Here is an 18,456-nt window from a genome sequence, read left to right on the forward strand (position 1 = left end):
TGGGTGTGGTGAGAGACAGGGACAGAACAAGATGATGTATTAAAAACTTTTCAGTTTAATAAAGGACAATTATTATTGTTATTATTATTATTATTATTATTATTATTATTAACATCAAGGTTGTTTTCTTATCAACATTGTGTGAGTCCAGTTCTAGAACATGCAGTGTGTGGAGAGCTGTAAAGACATAGAGAGAGAGAGAGAGAGAGAGAGAGAGAGAGAGAGAGAGAGAGGAGAGAGAGAGAGAGAGGAGAGAGAGAGAGAGAGGGAGAGAGAGCTGAAACATAATATACTGTAAATCATTCCTGTTGGATTCAGGCCCATATTAAAGGTCCAGCCTATTTCTGTGGCTCTTGTTGTGTGAGTCATAGAGTCTGCTTGATCGTGCCGGGTGTGGTGTGACTGTCTGGCAGGGGAGAGGAGAGGAGAGGAGGAGAAGAGAGGAGAGGAGGAGAGGAGTGGAGAGGTGAGGGGAGGGGAGAAGAGAGAGGAGAGGAGGGTAGGGAAGAGATGAGAGGAGTGGAGAGGTGAGGGGAGGGGAGAAGAGAGAGGAGAGGAGGGTAGGGAAGAGATGAGAGGAATGTGGAGAAGAGGAGAGGAGAAGGGAGGAGAACAGGAGAGAGAGGATGTGTATGTGTGGGGGGTTGGGGGGGAGGGACACGGCCAGGCCAGGGCAGGGCAGGGGCCCGGAGATGGACAAATTTAATCAGATAAACTCCTCATGCAACAGCTGTCATCCACACAGCGCCTCTCACTCCCCCTCTCTCTGCCTCTCTCTCTCTCTCTCTGTTCTCTCTGCTTTTATCTTTCTCTCTGCCTCCTCCTGTCTGTCTCTCCCTCTCTCTGCCTCTCTCTCTCTCTCTGTTCTCTCTGCTTTTATCTTTCTCTCTGCCTCTCCCAGTCTGTCTCTCCCTTTCTCTGCCTTCCTCTCTCTCTCTCTCTATCTGCCTCTCCCTGTCTGTCTCTCCTTCTCTCTACCTTCCTCTCTCTCTATCTCTATTTGCCTCTCCCTGTCTGTCTCCCTTTCTCTGTCTTTCTCTCTCTATTTGCCTCTCCCTGTCTGTCTCTCCCTCTCTCTGTTTCTCCCTCTATCTGCCTCTCTCATTCTCCTTCTCTTTGCCTCTCTCTTTGCCTCTGTGTTTATCTTTCTTTCTGTATTCCCACGATCCTTTACTCTCCCTTTCTGTCTCTCTCTTCCTCCTATCTTTTTCTGTCTCTCTGTCTCTCTATCTTTCTCCCTCTGTTCCTCTCTATCCCTTTATCTTTCTCTCTTCCTTTATCTTTATTCTCTGTCTCTCCCTCTGCCCCCCCTCTCTATCTCTCTCTATCCTTCCCTCTACCCAGATAGAATACAGAATCAGATAATGGCAGTAGTAATATCTATGAGTAGCAAAGTAGATTGTGTGTGAATACAAGCCAGGGGAGGCTGGTGGAGGTAGAACGTAACACCATTCCTCTCTCCATTCCGTGTATTACAATGACTTCGTCCTCCGATTTCTACCTCTACCAGCCTCCCCTGATCCAAGCCCATCTGCAGGCCAAGGACACCAGGCTGAACACTGGTTAAACATGCCTGGCCAGAGGTCACATGATCACTGTGTAAATGATGTCAGTCAGAGAGCAACCAAAATATTGATCGTCCCTCGTTACTCTCTAGTCTTAATCCAACATCCATCCATCCATCCACCATCTGCCCATCCATCTATCCATCCATCCATCTATCCATCCATCCACCATCTGCCCATCCATCTATCCATCCATCCATCTATCCATCCATCCACCATCTGCCCATCCATCCATCATCCATCCATCCATCCATCTATCCATCCATCCATCTATCCATTCACCATCTGCCCATCCATCCCTCCTTCCATCCCTCCATCCAACTATACATCCATTCATCCATCCATCCATCCATCCATCCATTCACCATCTGCCCATCCATCCATCCATCCATCCATCCATCCATCCGTCCATCCATCCATCCATCCATCCATCCGCCCATCCACCCATCCATCTATTCCATCTATCCATCCATATGAATAGGCCTATCAAACTAACTGCACATCCAGCAGTAATGGTTTAAAGACAGCAGGATACCGGAGCTGGAGGGACCCCCTGCTGGGCTTAAACCCCTACAGAACCCTGGGTAACTCTGCTTTAGGGCTAACACACACACACACACTTTATGCACATGCACACACACACACACACACATACACACAGACACATACACACACCCACACACACACCCACATACTGTACGCACACACACACATGCACGCACGCACACACACGCACATGCACACACACACACACACACACACACACACACACACACACACACACACACACACACACACACACACACACACACACACACACACACATGCTTTAGGGGCTAATACACTTCTTAGCTAAAGCTGATCCACTCAGAGGGAGAGGGGACTGATCTAAGTTGATAGAGGATGGGTATGCAGTAGATCCAGGTTCATGGCTCTGATCCAATTTGGTGAGATGGATCCAGTAGACAGAGCCGGGTAGGGCCGGGCCGGGCGGCGCCAGACTGGGGGTGGTCAGACCTACAGGGATATGAAGCTGTCGTCCTGATTGGGATCCACATGCACACACGGGCACACACACACACACACACACACACACACACACACACACACACACACACACTCAAATATGGCCTGATAGGGCCATGAGTCTGCACAGACATAGTAACAGTAACATCAGTAATAGCAGTAACAGTTAATGTTGACTCTGATCCCAACTGTCACTGTGTCACTGTGTGTCTGGCCTGGCTCCAGATCTGTGGGTGCTTTGTATGGATGTACCAGGGGAGTGTTTGATGCCATTCCTCATTCCATTCCATGCATTACAATGAGTCCGTTCTACATTGGTATTTGGAGCGCTTATTTCTGTTTTTATGTTTTGTTTTAATACAGATGTTACAATTTCCTCAAGTTGAATGAATGAGTTGTGTGTTTTCATGTACAGCTGTGTTTTATAATTGTCTTATTATATTTCAATAAAAAAATAAAATGGAGTTAGCAGACTGCAGCAGGGGCATCTGGCTAGGGGGTTGAGTGTGTGTCCTGGGAGCAGCGTGGTTTGAAGCCGATGTTCAGGATATGTTAGTGAATAATAACGCCTGATATTTATATCTGAACTGCATATTTTTTTTCATACTCCTTTTCAAATGTCAACTCTGTCTCTCTCTCTCTCTCTCACTCTCTTTCCCTTCACCCCCACCCTTCCTCCCTCCCTCTCTCTCTCTCTCTCTCTCTCTCCCAGTATCACTCTCTCTCTCTCCCTCCCAGTATCACTCTCTCTCTCTCTCACTCTCTCTCTTTATTCAGTGATTTGGGTCACTGGCTGACTAAGAGACAACACACAGCTGGCCTATAAACCCCCCCCCCCCCCACTCACACACATACAGACACACAATCTCTCTCCGACACACACACACACACACACACACAATCTTTCTCTGACACACACACAACATCCTTAAAAATATTTGAGCTGAAAAAAACTGACCTGAATAAAAGTGTGTGTGTGTGTGCGCGCGCGCGCGTGTGTGTGCACATGACTATGCATGTTTAACATATCAAGAGATTGTCATTGTGTTTGCTTTTGATCTCCATATGACAGTACAATAAATATTTTAATGTAGCTATTGGTTGTGTGTGTGTGTGTGCGTGTGTGCGCGCGCCGCGTGCATGCATGTCCCCGTGCATGTGCGTGTCCACAGCAAGCAAATAAGCAATTTAGTGATAAAATTGCCCATGCGAGCTGCAGGGCTGAGCCCATGTCTGAATCTAATAAACTGCCATCCAGATAACGAACACACAGACCCTATGGCCTAATCACATAAGCTCTCCAAATAATTAATGACATCATCTTTTTTTGTGTGTATGTCTAGTCTATTTGAGGCACACATTTTTCAACGTGATGAAAAACAGGTTGCTGGGAGACTTGAGGGTGGAGCGATGAAGAAGTGAATGGTTTTTAATCAAACTGTTAGATCAAAAAGAACCACGGGTTTTTTTGGGGGGGTTTTGTGTGTTATCTTTCATGGTTGTTTGGTAGCCCGTACACGTCACGGTGGTAGTAGCGAGGCGAGGCTTATTATTCATTCACGCGCACCCCCAGAAGGCACGCTGTGGCGGGGTTCACACAATCAACCCGCACGCGCCGTGCAGCTGCCACCATATGCCATCGTCACTTGCACCGAGAGAGGAGAGGGGAGGGGAAACATGGGACGGGGGAAACGGGGGACGGGGGACGGGGGACGGGCTTCCCGGATAGCGGCCCTCTGTGACTGTCTTTCTGAGTGGCAGACAGCACGGCCGCGGGTTCCCCTCCCCTCCCTCCGCTCTGTCTCTCGCATAAATTGTGGATGTCGATGACAACAGGCGATTGGCCTCCCCTCACACCTCCGTCACCTCTCTTGAATATGTATTATGATCACATTTCCAGTCAGGGACAGATGCGGACCAGGCCAATACCACCTGCCGCTCCCGGGTTCCCGGGAGGGGGGACGACACGGAGCTGGTCAGACAAGAAGGTTGCTGAGAGAGGTCGGGAGCAGGCAATTACGGAATATATGTGACTGGCGCAGGCAAAAAGAAACCACCACCCCCCAACTCCACCACACCCCTCTCCCCGGCACACTGAACCCCTCGGCGGGGTATAATCCACCACAGGCTAAAAGTACCCCCACTCTCGCTGTTCCCATGGTAACTCCTACCGTTGAAAAGCAGGGTCTTGCCTGGCGGCTTGAGAAGCAGATAGGAGAGTCCCAGTGAAGAGTCAGCGCTTATTGATCCAGCGTACCGTGGAGGGGAGCCAAGCAGCCAAATTTGGACACGCCTGCACTGATCTCGTTCCTGTGGACCCAGTGGAGCAATTCGTTGTTGTTGGCTGCATCTTGTTTGGCCATTAGTACATAGCACATAGGCTTAGCAGACTAGCCTAAACAAATTCCCCCTTGACTATTCTGTTTTCAAAAACAAATTGGGATCCAAATAATTAGGCTATCTTATTTCATAATTAATTTACTCGCAGCAGTTACTATTTAGTGCAGAGAGGTCGAATGAGGACTCACATAGGAGGAGTGATTCGGTAGCCTAGGCTATTTAGCTGCTTAGGCTCCAGGCTCCAGCATAGCGCCACTCGCTGTCCATGGTCCTGTTAGCTAGGACGGTCACGGCTGCTCCTTCTGCTGCTGCTATAACAGGACTATCGTGATGTTTTGGGATATTAGGGGACTAGACCTATTTTCCTCTCTCCCACTCTAAGCCGAATGAGGTTTAGGGCAGGCTACAGACTAACTTTTAGATCTAGCCTATAGGCTAATTAACAAATGAACGGTCCTGAACGGTCTGAAATTAGCCTAGCTCCTGTGCCTGCCAAAAGCCTTTCCCTTCCGTGTTTTATCTATTTAACTATTGAGTGTGTTTGATACGTTCAACAGGCCTCCACAGCTCTGCCTGTGGAAATACCCAAAGGGTGGAAGTAGTCAGTTTCATTTAATGCGTATAGGCCTGCACCGCCCCAGTGATGTATTATGAATAGCCGAAGTCGCATAGCATCCCACTTTGGTGTCACTTGTAATACTGTATTCTTCATTTCAGCCACTTTCTATTAATTGGACATTTTTGCTTATGTAGACACCCTACATTATTTATGCAAAGCAAAACTATATCAATCCTCGAAGTTTCACGGCGTTCACACTGCAACTTTCCACGTAGGCTAGCCTTAATGTGGTTTTTCTCTTTCCCATTATTTCAGCATGATATTAGGCTACTGGGCTAAAGTGCCAGTTTGTCTAGACGGCTTTGCGTGTGTCGACATGTAGACATCCTAATCATGATGACAGGAAGCTCGCCTGCATAACCCACTTTTCACAGCAAGTAGGCTATCGCTGTTTGCGAAGCGTTACTGAGCAAAGATCTGTAAGTCTGACCCCCGCGCCTACCGACTGAATGACTGACTGACGCTCAGCTCGATTCTATGAGGAAAGCTCAACCGTACTGGAGCGCAAGGGGGTTTGCTTTTTTTTAAATTATTATGTGGTGTACTCAATTTTATTTAGGAAACATGCATTTTTCCATGCTCGGATGATCCGCTCCAAGCGTGCGGTGCCAGCCCGTGCAGTGCCACGCAGCGACAGCCGTGCGTGCAGACTGTGTGAGAAACACAGATTGCTTTTCCTAGCAGATCTATTCGGTGCCACTGCCGCCGCCGCCACGGCACATTCCGTTAATGTTGACGCGAGCCTGCCAGACACGCCTTCCATCTCAGCCATTTCCGATTGTGGGGGATTTCATTTTAGGCATGAACATTTTACCAAACCAGAATACGACTTGTGTGATTGGATTGGAGGAGGAGGGGGGGGGGATTATATTAGCATACTAACAACTTTTATTCCACTCCGTAACAGGAAATTATATACCCATCAGTCCATGTAAATTGATGTTAAATTAAAATAATGTAGTAAGGTTGGTGAACATGGTGACCATGCTTTCGGAGGAAAAAAGCAATAATGAATAGGAAATATTATGTAGATATAGATGTTTGAATATAGGCTACAGCATGACGTCACTGGATTCTCACCTCAGCAAGCTAATTGTGTATGATAACAGAGTTGAAGTGTATCACAAGTGTCGTGTTATGTATAATAAAAACAGGTAAAATGCAATTTTGAGTGTGTGTTATTGTGATTTATTATGTACTATTATATGCCTGTATTATACATTATTAATAAAGTGCATTAGGCTATGGGTTTACACTACAGCTATTGGGACTATTTTATATGAGGCTATATCAAGTTTATTTCATAAGATGATTAAATGAAAAGGTGATTGTGTAAGATATTAGTTACGAGTCGTCATCCAGTTGTGGATATGGCGGCTGCAGGTGGTGAAACTGCCCTGCGCGCTGGAATAAACCATTCTCTCCTGTTTGTGAAAGCGAAGAGGGAGAGAGAGGGAGGGAGGGAGGCGGAGGGAAAGAGAGAGGAGAGTGAGGGGGAGGGGTGCTGAGGAGAGTGTAGCAGCGCAAGGATGGATAGTACCGCCGGGGTCTGGTGAGAGCCATGTTGGATGTGAATGAAAGGGAGAGATGCTGCACCCCTGACGCCGACAGCTCGAGTTCTACCGAACACAGCGAGTAAATGCGAACTTCCCGGGCCCACGGAGAGACGGGGGAGCACGGGGGAAGGTGTCGGGCGGTGCCGGTGGAGCTGGCGACCTAGCCGGTGACGGGAGAGACACAGAGAGAGCGAGAGAGAGACGTACACGAAGAGAGAGACAGAGAGGGAGAGGGGTGAGAGGGAGAGAGGGGGAGAGAAAGGATCTTACCAGACTAATGGCTGCACTGCTGCTGGGTTTCAGCCTGCTCTCGCCACTTCTACTCCACCTGCTCCTGAGCCCTTTGTTCGCCGTTATCCCGGGGAAGGTAGCGGGGCCCTGCCGCTGGACCCCGGGATCCCACCCTACCCCCGGAGACGCCGACAGACCGAGCCATCCCGGGGAATCGGGGGTCTCGGCGAGTAGCGGTTCAGAGATTCGCCCCAGGTGGACATTAGAGGGGGAATGTCCGGTGTGCGGCTCTGATATTTGGCACCGCCACGGAGACCCTTTTTACCCAACGTGCACGGAAAAAAATAATGCACACACTTTCGCGAGATGGCCATGGAACGGAGACGGCCATCCACGCCCAGGTAGGAGCAGGAGCGGCTGTGAGGAGAGGGGCGTTGTTTCACCTGTGTTCTATTCCCCGGTTCAAAATGGCAAAAAACGGTGGGTACAAAGGACTAGAGTGTACGCGCGGTGGTCACCACCCTGTCTGCTGCTCGCACGCGTCGCCAAACCCGACACCGGGAGAGTCTTTGTGCGCGGTCAGCACCGGAGACCTCGAGGCGAGGCGTGGGAGATGGCCGGGCCCTGTCCCACCTCACAGGACGTATTTACCGCTGAGGGGTTACCTGAACCGCTGCCAATAGACCATTCTTATTCTCATTTGGGCCATAACGCTTTGGAAGCCGGTGAGGTGGCCAATGACAGGACGGGTAATTGTTCTCATTTGGGCAGTCACAATGTTATCGATTTGACCAACGAGGGTCGTCTGTTGACTATGGCCATTGGGAGGACGGGGAGGAGTGGGGTGCAGGGCCCCTTCACACCGTGTTATCGCACCCCAGCGGCCACAGGCAGCCCGGCCAGATGTTCCCCGCCACCCGGGATTAGCGAGGGCTCCACGGCGCACACAGGTTGTCCCTGCAGGCGGAGCCAAGCCAGGCTCCGCGCCAGCTCTGGTTGTACTGACGGTGGTGCCATGGGTGTGGGCAGGAGCGGGGGTGACGGAGCGAAGACACAAAGCAACAAACAGGATCAAACAAATTACGATAAGGATGATGATGTGAGCTTAGTAAATCTAACAACCAAGCCCAAGGAATCGGATGCTGCTCTATGGGGAATATCAATGTTGGCAATCCGGGAGGAGAGCGCTCAAACCCAGGGAGGGTTTGTGGAGGTACCCGGGGGGGTTCTCCCCGGAACGAGCTGTTGTGGTTTGTGGCGGATGGATATTGGGGGAGGACACTCAGCCAACTTTATAGGTCCCGGGGGAGTCCTAGCACTGAGTAATCGCTACATCCAATTTTCCCCCATCACAAATATTGCAGAGAGCCCCCGCTTTCCATCTAACGGAACCACTAATGAAAACAACGGAAATTCACTTAGCTCTACCGGCTCCTTTTCCTCGTTTAGTGACATACAGGCAGCGGAATCTCCCACTTCTACAACCACTGAGTCCCTGTCTGTGTCCCAGAGTGAGTCAGCTCTCGTCACGCCTAGAAGGTCTCCTATCCCCGCTGCCGTTAGGCCTATGACGGCCACAACACATGACCCCGGTGCAATTAAATCCGGTGGTATTACTCATAGTGATCACGTTACCACAAATCTCTTCTCATCCTCCGTCAAGTTCAACCTGACTAAACGGTACGATGACTCACGTTCTCTGCCACCGGCTCGTCCTCTCCAAACTGCCCCTTCCGAGCACATGGTGTCATCAGCACCACGCGCACACCGGACAGCTCCCGGAAACTCTACCCATGACTCTCAGAGTAAACACACAGATTCGGATATCACGTCTTTGCAGCCCATATTCTTGATGAGCTCTCTCAACGTCAACAACAATAATAACAACGCTGGAAATCACAAGCCCAACAACATCAACAACAACAACAACAACAACAACAACAACAACAAAGACAGCAACAACAATAACTTCGAGGAGAACAAAGACGAGGATATTCAAATGAACGAGGAGAGTAACGAATCCGATATTAGACAGGTGTCAACGGATGTGAGTGGAGCATGCCCGCAAACGCAGCAGGAGTCGTTGCCTGAAGAGTCCCCCCGCGCAGCGTGTGCTGACAGCAGGTCCGACGGCAGCTTAACCGCCGTCCAGGGGGGCACGAGTCCGCAATTAAAATCCGGTAAACGAGTGTCATTACACTCCCAAGGTGTCAGTCAGCGAGAAAGGCATATGGGGGGCGAGACTGAGGCCGAGGAAGGGTCTGGGGGAGGAGGGAGAGAGGGGGGAGGTGAATCACAGGTGGGGGAGGGGGAGGGACAGACGACTGGAGAGTCTCAGAGGGAGGAACCGGAAGAGAGGGAGAGAGAGGGAATAATGACAAAGACAGCAGCAAGCCAGACAGATGCAACCTTGATAGATGGAGAGAGAGAGGGAGGGAGAGAGAGAGGGAAGGGTCAGGAAAGGGTTAGCACCAATAGCGGCAGTGGCTTCACACAGACAGAGAGTCGAGAGGGGAACAAAGAGGGGGCTGAAAGCACCCAGGGAGGAGAGGGGGAAGAGGGGGAAGAGGAGGAGAGGCACAGTTCAAGGGGAGAGAGAAGCCTGGAAAGGCTGATAGTGGGAGATGGAGGAGGGGAGGAGGAGGAGGAGAGGGAAAGAGAGAGAGAGATTTTCTGGGTGGGGCGGTCTCGGCGTGCGGCCAACAGACACCCGCACTTCTCCCAGTACAACTTCCAGGTCCAGGTGGCTGAGAACCAGCCCTCGGGCTCCAGTGTGATCTCCATGTTGGCCCAGGACCCGGACGGAGGTGACGCAGGCAGACTCAGCTACAGCATGGCCCCTCTCATGAACAGCAGATCCACTGACTACTTCCACATCGACTCCGACACAGGCCTCCTCACCACCTCCCAGGTCCTAGACAGAGAACACATGGACCTCCACTACTTCCGGGTCACGGCCATGGACCATGGCTCGCCACGCCTCTCCGGCACAACCATGGTGGCCATCACCGTGGCCGACCGCAACGACCATACTCCAATCTTCGAGCAGACGGAGTACAGAGAGACCATCAGGGAGAACGTGGAGGAGGGCTATCCTATACTACAGCTCAGGGCCACGGATCTGGATGCCCCCTCCAACGCTAACATACGCTACCGCTTTGTTGGAGACACGGTCGCCGCCGCCCGTGCCGCGTTCGAGATAGACCCGCGGTCAGGGCTGATCACCACACGGGGCGCGGTAGACCGCGAGACTAATGAACGCTACACGCTCCAGGTGGAGGCCAGCGACCAGGGGAAGGAGCCTGGACCACGTTCTGCCACGGTCAAAGTGTTCATCATCGTTCTGGATGAGAACGACAATGTGCCGCAGTTTAGCGAGAAGCGCTATGTGGTGGCGGTCCGGGAAGACGTGAGGCCACACTCTGAGATCCTGAGGGTCAGCGCCACGGACCAGGACAAGGACAGCAACGCTGCGGTCCACTACAACATCATCAGTGGGAACAGCAGAGGTCAGTTCTCCATCGATAGTGTCACAGGGGAGATTCAGGTGGTGGCCCCTCTGGATTTTGAGGCGGAGAGGGAGTACACTCTGAGGGTCCGGGCCCAGGATAACGGACGACCCCCCCTCTCCAACAACACGGGGATCGTGAGCGTCCAGGTGACTGACGTCAACGACAACCCCCCCATCTTTGTGTCCACGCCCTTCCAGGCGTCGGTGCTCGAGAGCGCCCCCGTTGGCAGCTCCATCCTCCACATCCAGGCCATAGACACCGACTCCAGCGACAACGCCCGTCTGGAGTACCGGCTCACCGGCACCAGCCCTGACACGCCCTTCGGTATCAACGCCGCCACCGGTTGGGTGATTGTCAGCTCCCCCCTAGACCGGGAGTCCGTGGAACACTACTTCTTCGGTGTGGAGGCGCGAGACTACGGATCCCCGCCCCTCTCGGCCACGGCCAGCGTGACGATCACGGTGATGGACGTGAATGACAACCGGCCAGAGTTCCTGCAGAGGGAGTACTTTGTGCGGCTGAACGAGGACGCCGTGGTGGGGACCAGCGTGGTCATGGTGACCGCCGTGGACCGCGACGTCAACAGCGCCGTGACCTATCAGATCACAGGAGGGAACACGCGCAACCGCTTCGCCATCAGTACCGCGGGGGGTTCTGGGATGCTGTCCCTGGCGCTGCCACTGGACTACAAACAGGAGCGCCGCTACGTCCTGACGGTGACCGCGTCCGACCGCACGCTGCACGACACGTGCCAGGTGCACGTCAACATCACAGACGCCAACACGCACCGGCCCGTGTTCCAGAGCGCCCACTACTCGGTGAGCGTGAACGAGGACCGCCCCCCGGGGAGCACTGTCGTGGTGATCAGCGCCACGGATGACGACGTGGGAGAGAATGCCCGCATCACCTACTTCCTGGAGGACAACATCCCGCAGTTCCGCATCGACACGGGGAGCGGCGCCATCACGCTCCAGGCCGAGCTGGACTACGAGGACCAGATGACCTACACGCTCGCCATCACGGCCCGCGACAACGGCATCCCTCAGAAGTCCGACACGACCTATGTGGAGGTGAACGTGAATGACGTGAACGACAATGCCCCCCAGTTCCTCAGCCCCCGATACCAGGGCACGGTGACCGAGGACGCCCCGCCCTTCACCAGCGTCCTGCAGATCTCCGCCACCGACCGCGATGCGCACGCCAACGGCCGCGTCCAGTACACCTTCCAGAACGGCGAGGACGGCGACGGCGACTTCACCATCGAGCCCACGTCGGGGATCGTACGCACGGTCCGCCGGCTGGACCGCGAGAGCGTGCCGTTCTACGAGCTGACGGCCTACGCCGTGGACCGCGGAGTCCCGCCTCAGCGAACGCCGGTCCACATCCAGGTCACGGTTCTGGATGTCAACGACAATGCCCCTGTGTTCCCGGCAGATGATTTTGAGGTTCTGGTGAAGGAGAACAGCGCCGTGGGGTCTGTGGTGGCCCAGATCACGGCCACCGACCCGGACGAGGGCACCAACGCCCAGATCATGTACCAGATCGTGGAGGGCAACATCCCGGAGATCTTCCAGATGGACATCTTCTCCGGGGAGCTCACCTCGCTCATCGACCTGGACTACGAGGCCCGGTCCGAGTATGTGATTGTGGTCCAGGCCACCTCTGCGCCGCTGGTGAGTCGGGCCACGGTCCGGATCCGTCTGGTGGACCAGAACGATAACCGGCCCCAGCTGGAAGACTTCCAGATCATCTTCAACAACTTTGTGTCCAACCGGTCCAATAGTTTCCCCAGCGGGGTGATTGGGAGGGTCCCGGCCCACGACCCGGACGTGACGGACCGGCTGTACTACACCATGGACCAGGGCAACGAGCTGCACCTGCTGCTGCTCAACCACACCAGCGGAGAGATACGACTCAGCCGCAAGCTGGACAACAACAGACCCCTGGTTGCCGCCATGCTCATCTCCGTCACTGGTGAGTGTGTGTGTGTGTGTGTGTGTGTGTGTGTGTGTGAGGGATTTGGGGGTCTGTGTGTGTGAACAAACCTCTGGTGGCCCCCATGCTCTTCATGGTCACTGGAGGGTGTGTGTGTATGTATGTTTGTGTGTGTGTAGGGGAAGGGGGGGTTGGGTTGGTGTGTGTGTGTGTGTGTGTGTGTGTGTGTTGTGAACAGACCCCTAGTGGGGCGGTCAGGTGAGAGAGAGGGGGTGGGGGGGGGAGGGGTCAGGTGAGAGAGAATGTGTGTGTGTGCGTGTGTGTGTGTGTGTGTGTGTGCGCGTATGTGTGTGCGTGCATGTGCGTTTGTGTGTATGTGTGTGTGTGTTGTCACAGTGTGTGCGTGCTGTCACAGGTGAGAGGCTGAGGGAGAGAGGAGGAGGAGGAGGGAGGAGGGGGAAAATGTGTGTGTGAGCGAGACAGAGAGTGTGAGTGAGAGAAGAAAATAAGAGAGAGAGAGTGTGTGTGATTAAGAGAGAGAAATTGAGAGAGTGTTTCAGAGGGAGACGGATAGAGAGTGTGTGTGTGTGTGTGTGTGTGTGTGTGTGTGTGTGTGTGTGTGTGTGTGTGTGTGTGTGTGTGTGTGTGTGTGTGTGTGTGTTCCTATCTAGGGTGGGGCTGGGTCAGATAAAGGGAATAGCTTGGCATTTAGAAAGCTAGAAGAAAGGTATCTTTAGACATTGGGTTTATTGAATAATAAATATGGGGCACAGTGGCACAGTTGTACTCTCCTATGCATGCAGGTTCTGATGGTTATGAGGCAGGCTAATACAATAGCGGCGTGTTTGTTGTCTTTCTAAAAGCTTTTGTTCGGGCGCTGCTTGCTTGTTTGTTGGTGACCTGATGTCCTATTTCTGATGCTTTTATGCCAAGTGCATTGGGGGTGCTTAATGCATATCTGTGTGTAACGTTGGATGTGTGTGTGTGCGTATTTGTGTGTGTGTGCTTGTGTGTGAGTGTGTGTGTGTATGTGAGTGTGTGTGTGTGTGTGTGTCCGCATGTTTGTGTGTGTGTGTGTGTGTGTGTGTGTGTGTGTGTGTGTTTGTGCTTGTATTTGAGTGTGCCTCTCTCTCTCTCCCTGTCCCTCTAATGTTCCCTCTACAGTGTGCAGTGTGCAACACCTGTGTATCCTGTCCTTTTCCACCATTCTCTCCTCTCACACCGAGCCTCTCTCTCTCTATCATCTCTGTATGTCTCCCTCCCTTCCTCTCTCTCTCTCCCTCCCTCCCTCCCTCCCTTTCTCTCTCTCTCCCTCCCTTCCTCTCTCTCTCCCTCCCTCCCTCCCTCTCTCTCTCTCTCTCTGGGCCCATTCTGCTCCTCCTTCCCTCCCTCCCTCCCTTTCTGAGAGCCTCTCTGGGCCTCTGCTCCTCGCTCTCTTCCTCCCTCTCTCCCTTTCTCAGTCTATCTTGGCCTCTGCTCCTCCCTCCCTCCCTCCCTCCCTTCCTCTCTCTCTCTGAGCCCACTCTGCTCCTCTTTCCGTCCCTCCCTCCCTCCCTTCCTCTCTCTCTCTCTGGGCCCACTCTGCTCCTCCTTCCCTCCCTCCATCCCTCTCTCCCTCCCTCTCTCCCTTTCTCAGTCTCTCTTGGCCTCTGCTCCTCCCTCCTCCCTCCCTCCCTCCCTCCCTCCCTCTCTGAGAGCCTCTCTGGGCCTCTGCTCCTCGCTCTATTCCTCCCTCCCTCCCTTTCTCAGTCTCCCTTGGCCTCTGCTCCTCCCTCCCTCCCTCACTCTCTCCCTTTCTCAGTCTCTCTTGGCCTCTGCCCCTCCCTCCCTCCCTCCCTCCCTCCCTCCCTCTCTCTAGGCCCACTCTGCTCCTCCTTCCCTCCCTCCCTCTCTCCCTTACTCAGTCTCTCTTGGCCTCTGCTCCTCCCTCTCTCCCTCCCTTCCTCTCTCTCTGGGCCCACCCTGCTCCTCCTTCCCTCCCTCCCTCCCTCTCTCCCTCCCTCTCTCCCTTTCTCAGTCTCTCTTGGCCTCTGCTCCTCCCTCCCTCCCTCACTCCCTCTCTCTCTCAGCTTTGCTATGCTTTTCCAGGTTGGGAGTGTTATGGGATTAAAATGAAATACAGTCAGGCTGAGAGCAAACCCTGCTGCTGTCTGTGTCTGGCTGAATCCCCCTCTCCTCCTCTTCCTTCACGCTGTATTCTCTCTCTCTCTCTCTCTCTCTTTCCCTATTTCTCTTGCTTGTTCTTTCCCTCTCTGCTCCCTCCTCTCCGGCCCTATCTGTCTTCTCTCTCTCCTCCTCTCTGGCTCTCTCTCCTTGGCTCTCTCTCTCTCACTGGCTTTCTCTCTCCTTGGCTCTCTCTCTCTGGCTCTTCCGCCCCTCTCCCCTTGTCTTGGCCTTGTCTCTTCCCCTTGTCTTGGGCTACAGAGTGGGCAGATTAAAGATGTAATATACTCAGACTAAGAGCCCAGCAGGACAGCCGGCAAGCCCGTCCTCATCTCCTATCTGTCTCCATCCATCTGTCTGTCCATCCTCCCAAGGACACATGCGCACGCGCACGCGCACACACACACACACACACACACACACACACACACACACACACACACACACACACACACACACACACACACAGACACACACAGGCACACATACTCAGCACTTCACTATTTTATGTGTGTGTGTGTGTATGTTTGTGTGTGTGTATGTTTGTGTGTGTGTGTGTGTTGTTAGGGAGGATGTGTGCGTGTGTTTGTAAACATGCATGTGAATTTGAATATCGAGGCCTATATGTCTGCCTACACAATTGAAAGACACAGATATCAAGGGTGAATAGAGACACAGATATGTATCGGATGCGTCAGTTGTCCGGACAGTATATGAGTGTGTTCTGTTCTCTCCACGCCCTGCAGTGTACTGGATGGCCAGAGGGAGAGAGAGAGAGAGTGTGTGTGTTTGTGTGTGCGCGCGTGTGTGCTTGTGTAATGGTGTGGATGGCCAGAGAGAGAGAGAGAGAGAACAAGAAAATTGAGAGAGTGAGTGTGTGTGTGTGTGTGTGTGTGTGTGTGTGTGTGTGTGTGTGTGTGTGTGTGTGTGCGCGCGTGAGTGTGTATGTGCGTGTGGATGGCCAGAGAGACAGAGAGAGAGAGAGAGAGAGATTGTTTGACACAGTTTCAGTGTCCACTGAGAGAATCCTCTGGCTCGGTTGCAGCTGTAGGATTGTCCTGTTCAATAATCCCTCAGTGATCCACCAGGGTCCATTCCCCTCCATCAGCATGGCCGGACCTCCTTTACTGACTCTAATACATCCACTGTATTGTCCTCATCTCCTATCTGTCTCCATCCATCTGTCTGCCTGTCCTCTCCAAGGACACACACACACACACACACACACACACACACACACACATACACTCAGCACTTCACCCTTTTATGTGTGTGTGTGTGTGCGTGTGCTTGTGTAAGTGCAGTGTAGCACAGTGAATGTGAGTGTGTGTGTGTGTGTGTGTGTGTGTGTGTGTGTGTGTGTGTGTGTGTGTGAGAGAGAGTGTGTGTGTGTGTGTGCTTGTGTAAGTACAGTGTAGCGCAGTGAATGTGAGTGTGTGTGTGTGTGTGTGTGTGTGGGGGGGGGGGTACTGTATGTACTGTATATGTGTTTCAGGGATGACTCATTTCTCATTATATACAGTATACAAGGATCTGTAGTAGATGAGGATCTTCATTATTATCTCCTCTGTCAGAATGAACATGTGTGGGGCAAGGTTAATGTATAGATTTGTAATACTATATGGATTTGTGTAAGTATAGTACAGTGCACTTGAGCTTATATGCAGTGTGTTTGTGTGTGTGTGTGTGTGTGTGTGTGTGTGTATGTGTGTGTGTGTATGTTAATGGTCGAGAGTGATCATGTGTGAGTGTGTGTGTGTGTGTGTGTGTGTGTGTGTATGTTAATGGTCAAGAGTGATCATGTGTGAGTGTGTGTGTGTGTGTGTGTGTGTGTGTGTGTGTGTGTGTGTGTGTGTGTGTGTGTGTGAGAGAGAGAGAGAGAGAGAGAGAGTGTGTATGTGGTTTAATGGTGGATTAGAAGCTCTGTTGTAAAGATGCAGTATAAGCCAGCAGAGAGCTCTTTGACTGCGTGGCTTATTCCGTTCTACTTGCCCTGAGAATAATAAGTGTTCAGACCTCAGGGGGGGACAGGCTTTTAAAACAAACAGAGCGCGGAAATCAACTCTCAGACCAGTGTGTGTGTGTGTGTGTGTGTGTGTGTGTGTGTGTGTGTGTGTGTGTGTGTGTGTAAATGTATGGATGTGTGCCTTTCTGTGGGGGTATGTGTGTGTGTGTGTGTATTGATGTGTGCATTTATGTGTTATTGTGTGTGTGTGTGTGTGCGTGTGCGTGTGCGTGTGTGTGTGTGTGTGCGTGTAAATGTAAATGTAAATGTAAGGATGTGTGCTTCTGTGTGTGTGTGTGTGTGTGTGTGTGTGTGTGTGTGTGTGTGTGTGTGTGTGTATTGGTGTGTGCATTTGTGTATGTGAATCTGTGCCCCATTTAATAATTTCCCCCTCTCTTGGGGACCTAGAGTACTTTCTAAGTGACTGTGCCAAACACGTGATGCTAACATTGAGCACTTCCGTCCATCTGAAAAGGGCAACACATATTTGGTGTACGTTATTTGACTGGAGGGGAATAGCATTGTTTACAGTACATGAAATTAAAATGGTTCACACCTTGCACCCACATAGGCAGCTGTAACAGTAGCAGTAGCAGTAGCATTAGCAGACACAGGCTTGGGTGAAGAGAGAGCAAAGAGAAGCAAGAGAAAGCAACTCTCGCTCTTAAAAAGCTCTAGCACACTAGCATTCTTGCCAAACACCACAATCATTTTCTGTATCACACAAACCAACGTTTCCACCGATAGATAGTTGATAGTTATCTTGTCCTATTAGACATTTCTGACTCTTATTTGTGTGTATCTCTTGGCTACTGCCTCTTATTAGTTTAGTTTTCTTTGCTTTATATATATATATATACCTTGTACAGCGTTGTTGGGTGTTCTGAAACGCACTTTCAAATCAAAAAAAGATCAGACCTTTGTAAGGGTTGGCCTATTGACAGAGATGTTGGTTTGTGTAGCTATGCTGCTATATTTAGCTGAGCTTCACAGAGAGAGGAGCTGACATCTCTAGAGGAGAGGAGGCTGTTAGTGCTCTATTAGCAAGTATATATCTGGATGAGACAGAGGAAGCTCAGTTGACACCACACACACACACACACACACACACACACACACACACACACACACACACACACACACGCATGCCACCACCACCAGCCTAAAACGTTCCCTTTTGAAGTGTGGAGTCACAAAGGCGAAAACAACGATAGAAGCCGTGGAAGAACACAAAGTGTTTCTTACAAATGCTTGTTTTCCCTCGGCGCTAAAGAGGCTAAAATAGCCACCATTTATGCTGTGGGCTGGGTTATGAAAGATTAAACACGCACTAGGAGGACGCTACCTCAGAGGAGTGGTAATGCATCAGGGCTTCCATCAGGGTGGGTTAGGTAGGGTAGGATTCTATATCAGGGGAGGCTGGTGGAGGTAGAAATCGGAGGACGGGCTCATGGAACGGAATAAGGAATGACTCCCTCATGGTAAAGGTTAGAAATGCAGGGTC

General features: G+C 51.8%; 1 protein-coding gene across 1 annotated transcript in view; it reads left to right on the forward strand.

Annotated features, from left to right (window-relative positions):
* Window positions 1-7,083: 7,083 nt before the first annotated feature.
* Window positions 7,084-18,456, forward strand: part of celsr3 (cadherin, EGF LAG seven-pass G-type receptor 3) — a gene marked incomplete at its 3' end in the record, with an annotated part of 46,736 nt that continues 35,363 nt past the window's right edge. Inside the window, exons 1-2 of the mRNA XM_083676056.1 lie at window positions 7,084-8,550; window positions 10,021-12,823. Of these exons, the coding sequence (XP_083532182.1) occupies window positions 7,384-8,550; window positions 10,021-12,823 (3,970 nt within the window). The 5' untranslated portion in view covers window positions 7,084-7,383. The remainder of the gene's footprint in view (window positions 8,551-10,020; window positions 12,824-18,456) is intronic.

This window comes from Argentina silus (assembly GCF_951799395.1).
Source record: "Argentina silus genome assembly, chromosome: 8".
Taxonomy (NCBI): Eukaryota; Metazoa; Chordata; class Actinopteri; order Argentiniformes; family Argentinidae; genus Argentina; species Argentina silus.